The sequence below is a fragment of the Coturnix japonica genome, unplaced genomic scaffold (assembly GCF_001577835.2).
Source record: "Coturnix japonica isolate 7356 unplaced genomic scaffold, Coturnix japonica 2.1 chrUnrandom515, whole genome shotgun sequence".
Classification (NCBI taxonomy): Eukaryota; Metazoa; Chordata; class Aves; order Galliformes; family Phasianidae; genus Coturnix; species Coturnix japonica.
The window spans coordinates 61,991-67,249 of record NW_015439902.1 but is presented as its reverse complement, the minus strand read 5'-3'; the positions used below and the strand labels follow the sequence as shown (position 1 = coordinate 67,249).

Here is a 5,259-nt window from a genome sequence, read left to right as displayed (position 1 = left end):
GGGTCTATAGGGTCAGATGGGGGGGCTATGGGGTCAGATTGGGGGGGCTATTGGGGTCAGGTGGGGGGGTTATTGGGGTTAGATGGGGGCTATGGGGTCAGATGGGGGGTTATAGGGTTAGATGGGGGGGCTATGGGGTCAGAATGGGGGGCTTATGGGGTCAGATTGGGGGGATAATTATAGGGTCAGATGGGGGGCTATGGGGTCAGATGGGGCAGGGGGCTATGGGTCAGGTGGGGGGGTTATGGGGTTAGATTGGGGGCTATGGGTTTTTATATGGGGGGGTTTTATAGAGTTAGATGGGGGAGGTATGGGGTTTCAGATGGGGGGTTATTAGGAATAGATGGGGCTAGTGGGCGGTCAGATGGGGGGTTATAGGGTTAGATGGGGGGTTATGGATCAGATGGGGTTATGGGGTGTTATATGGGGGTGGAAGAGGCCCGGGTCATGGGGTTACCTAAGGGGAATATGGGGTCCCAGATGGGGGGGGTTATGGGGGTCAGATGGGGGGCTATTGGGGTCAGGATAGGGGTTGTATGGGGTCACATTGGGGTTATGGGGTTATAGATGGGGGGGCTATGGGGTCAGATGGGGGGGTTATGGGGTCAGATGGGGGGGCCTATGGGTTACATAGGGGAGTCCATGGGGTTATATAGCGGGGTTATTGGTTACATTGGGGGGGTATGGGGTCACATGGGGGTTATGGGCGTCAGGATGGGGGGTTTTATAGGGTTAGTGGGGGGGCTATGGGCGTTCAGATGGGGGTTATGGGGTTATATGGGTTATGGGTCAGATAAGGGAGGCAGGGGGTAACTTGGGGACGTATGGGGTCGATATGGGGTGGTTATTGGGAGTTTAGATGGGGGGGCTGATGGGGTCAGATGGGGGGTAGGGGGTTCAGCATTGGGGGGGTTTGTAGGCGGTGAGATGGGGGGCCTATGGGGTCAGATGGGGGGTTATAGAGTTAGGAGGGTATGGGTCAGATGGGGGGGTTATGGGGGAAGTATTAGGGGGCGTTTTGGGGGTCAGATGGGGGGTTTATGGTGCGTAGTATAGGGGGGTTCTGGGGTCAGATGGCGAGCGGTTATGGGGTCACATGGGGGGGCTATGGGGTCAAGATGGGGGAGTTCTGATAGAGTTAGATGGGGGGGGCTATGGGGTCAGAGGCGGGGTTTATGGGGTTATATGGGGGGTTTATAGGGTTAGATGGGGGCGGCTAATGGGGTTCAGATGGGGCGGTTATAGGGTTAGGATAGGGGGTTATGGGGTCAGATGTGGGGTTATGGCGGTCAGCATGGGGGGTTATGGGGCGTCCAGGAGGGGGGTCTATAGGGTTAGATGGGGGCGGCTATTGGGGTTAGATGTGGGCTATGGGTAGATGGGGGGTTATAGGTTAAAATGGGGGAGGCTTATGGGGTTTAGATGGGGGTTATAGGGTTAGATGGGGGGGCTATGGGGTTATATGGGGGGTTATAGGGGTTCAGATGGGGGGGGTATTGGGGTCAGAATGGGGGTTATTAGGGATAGATGGGGGGGCTATGGGGGTCAGATGTGGTTATAGGTTAGATGGGGGTGGCTATGGGGTCAGAGGGGGGTTATGAGGGTAGATTGTGGGGGTTATGGGTCGATGGGGGGGTTATGGGGTTATTGGGGGGTTATGGGTCAGATGGGGGGGGTCAACTGGGGGGGTTATAGGTTATATGGGGGGGGTATATGGGTTTAGATGAATGGCGGGGTTATGGGTTGCAGATGGGGGGGGTCAACTGGGGTTATAGGGTCTATATGGGGGCGGTTATTGGGCGTTAGATTGGGGGGGGCTTTATGGGAGTCAGATGGGGCTATGGGGTCGATGGGGGTTATATGGTTAGATGGGGGGCTATTGGGGTCAGATGGGGGGTTATAGGGTCAGATGGGGGCGGGGGTCACTTGGGGGGGTTATAGGGGTTATATGGGGGCGGTTATGGGGGTTACAGATGGGGGGTTATGGGGTCAGCGGGTAGGGGTCAGGGGGCAAACTGGGGCAATTCTAGGGGTTTATGGGGGCGTATGGGGTTAGATGGGGGTATAGGGTATCCGATGGGGGGACGTAGGATAGGGTTAGGATGGGGGGGCTATGGGGTCAGATGGGGGGCTAATGGGATGTCAGATGTGGGGATTTATAGGATTAGATGGGGGAGCTATGGGGCAGATGGGGTTATGGGGTTTCAGATGAGGGGGTTTATGCGGTTATTGGGGGAGTTATGGGGTTATATGGGGGCATTGTGGGGTTAATATGGGGGCATTGTGGGGTTGGGATGTGCGAGCAAGGGTGTTACCTAAGGGGGTTATGGGGTCAGGATGGGGGGTTATGGGGTCATTCAGAGAGGATATGGGAGGTCACCCTAGGGGGGTCACAGGGTCAAGGTGGGGGAGCTATAGGGGTGAACATAGGGGCGGTTATGGGGTATATGGGTTATGGGTTGGATGGGGAGCAAAGTTGTTACTAAGGGAGTTATGGGGTCAGATGAGGGGTTATGGGGTTACCTAAGGGGGATATGGGGTCAGATAGGGGGGCAGGGGGTCAACTGGGGGGGTCTAGGGGTTAAATAGGGGGTATGGGATTATGGGGGCGTTATGGAGGTGGATGGGAAGCAAGGTGTTAACCTAAGGGGTTATGGGGTCAGATGGGGGGTTATGGGGGTCACTCAGAGGGATTATGGGGTCAGATAGGGGGGACAATGGGTAAGCTGGGGGGGTTTCTAGGGGTTAGGAGATAGGGGGTTATGTTTAGATGGCGGGAATTATGGGCTCGAGTGAGGGATTAAGGGCGTACGCTGGAGGGGGTTATTGGGGTGACATGGGGTGGCTATGGGGTGACAGGGGGGTTATGGCGGTTCACATGGGGTGGCTTATAGGCGTCACTTATGGGGTGGCGTATGGGGGTCACATGGGGGTGGCTATGGGGTGACATGGGGTGGCTATGGGGTCACTCTATGGGGTGGCTATGGGGTCAATGGGGGTTATGGGGTCACTCCATGGGGTTATGGGGTCACATGGGGGTTATGTGGTCACATGGGGGTTATGGGGTCACTCTATGGGTGTTATGGGGTCACTCTATGGGTGGTTAATGGGTATACTATTGTTACATGGGGGGTGCCCTAGGGGTCACATGGGAGGTTATGGGTCACATGTTGGTTATAGGGGTCACTCTATGGGGTGGCTTATAGGGTCCACTCTCTATGGGGTTATGGGGGTGACTCTATGGGTCCCGCTGTTACCTAGTGTGTGCTTGGCTGCTGTCCCCGCTTCGCCCGTCCCGCGGGTCACTCACAGCTGAGCCCTCAGCGCTGCCAGCCACAACGACCCCAATAGACATCCCATAATCCTTAATGGGCATCCCATTGTCCTTAATGGGTATCCCATTGTCCCTAATGCCCGTCCCATTGTCCCTAATGACAATCCCATTGTCCCCAATGCCCGTCCTATTGTCCCCAATGACGATCCTATTGTCCCCAGTGACCGTCCTATTGACCCCAATGACGATCCTATTGTCCCCAATGGCTGTCCCATTGTCCCCAATGCCCGTCCTATTGTCCCCAATGACCATCCTATTGTCCCCAATGATGGTCCTATTGTCCCCAACCGCCGTCCCATTGTCCCCAATGGCCTTGGGGCCGTCCCCAACCACCATCCCATTGTCCCCAATGACGATCCTATTGTCCCCAACCGCCATCCCATTGTCCCCAATGGCCCCATTGAGCGTCCCATTGTCCCCAATGGCCTCGGGGCCGTCCCCAACCACCGTCCCATTGTCCCCAATGATGGTCCTATTGTCCCCAACCACCGTCCCATTGTCCCCAATGGCCCCATTGAGCGTCACCTTGTCCCCAAGCAGCACCCAGCAGCCCCTGTCCCTGTCTATGCTGCCCCCAATGTGGGTCACGTTGTCACCCAGCCCCACCCGGCCGCCCCCAAACCCACCCACCATCCCATTGTCCCCCCCATCCGTCCCACTGTCCCCATTGCCCCCAATGGCCATCGCACTGTCCCTAAGCACCCCCACCCCATCCCTATAGGCCGCCCCATTGCCCCCCACGGCCTCAGAGCTCTCATTATTCCCCCCTTCGTTGTCCCCATAGGCCACAAAGCGCCTGGGGGGGCGGATGGGGCGGGAGGACCGAGCGCTGACCAACGGCATCACAAACTGACGCAGCCGCCGCAGCACCGGGATGCGCCGCCGCCCCGAATGAGGCACCGCCACGGCCCTGCTGCTGCTGCTGGCCCCACTGCTGGCCCTGACCCTACTACTGACCCTACAGGGGACCCTATTGATAACCCTGGCCCTACTGGTGGCCCTATTGATGGTCATAGCTGGACTGTTGGCCCTATTGGGAGACATGGCGCTGTCCATGGTGCTGATCCTGGAGCTGTCCGTGGTGCTGGATTTGAAGTTGTCCATGGTGCTGATACCAGAGCTGTCCGTGGTGCTGACTTTGGAGCTGTCAGTGGTGCTGATCCCGGAGCTGTCCGTGGTGCTGAACCCGGAGCTATCCGTGATGCTGGATTTGGAGCTGTCCGTGGTGCTGATCCCGGAGCTGTCCGTGGTGCTGATCCCAGAGCTGTCAGTGTGTCCGACTATGGGGCTGCCCATGGTTCTAGACGTGGCACTGTCCATGGTGCTGATCCTGGCACTAGTCCTCAAACTGCCCCTGGTGCTGATTCTGGTGCTGTCCATGGTGCTGGTAATGGCGCTGTCCGTGGTGCTGACATTGATGCTGTCCATTAAATTGGTCCTGGCCCTGGAGCTGTCCGTGGTGCTGGTTCTGGAGCTATCCCTGGTGCTGAACCTGGTGCTGACCCTGGAGCTGGCTCTGGTACGGCCCCTGGCGCTGATCTTGGCACTGACTCTGTTGCTGACCCTGGCGCTGATCCTGGAGCTGTCCGTGGTGCTGATCCTGGAGCTGTCCGTGGTGCTGATCCTGGAGCTGTCCGTGGTGCTGATCCTGGAGCTGTCCGTGGTGCTGATCCTGGAGCTGGCCATGGTGCTGGCTCTGGTACTGGCTCTGGTGCTGGCCCGCATGCGTTGTCCCTGCAGCTGTAGGTCGCTGGTTGTGGGGCTCTCATCTGTGCTGTCAGTGCTGCTGTCACTGCTGTCAGCCGTGTCATCTAAGGGGGCTGTCGGGGAGTTTGCGGAGGGGGCCGAACCTGTGGGGAGATGGAGGGTTTTGGTTGGGGGGCTGGGGACGCAATGGGGATGCATTGGAGACAATGGGGGTTTCA

The 5,259-nt window shown here is 57.9% G+C and overlaps 1 protein-coding gene across 1 annotated transcript in view; it reads right to left on the bottom strand.

Annotated features, from left to right (window-relative positions):
- Window positions 1-3,253: 3,253 nt before the first annotated feature.
- Window positions 3,254-5,259, bottom strand: part of LOC107307224 (serine-rich adhesin for platelets-like) — a 17,324-nt gene continuing 15,318 nt past the window's right edge. The window contains exon 3 of the mRNA XM_032441726.1: window positions 3,254-5,184. Within this exon, the coding sequence (XP_032297617.1) occupies window positions 3,254-5,184 (1,931 nt within the window). The remainder of the gene's footprint in view (window positions 5,185-5,259) is intronic.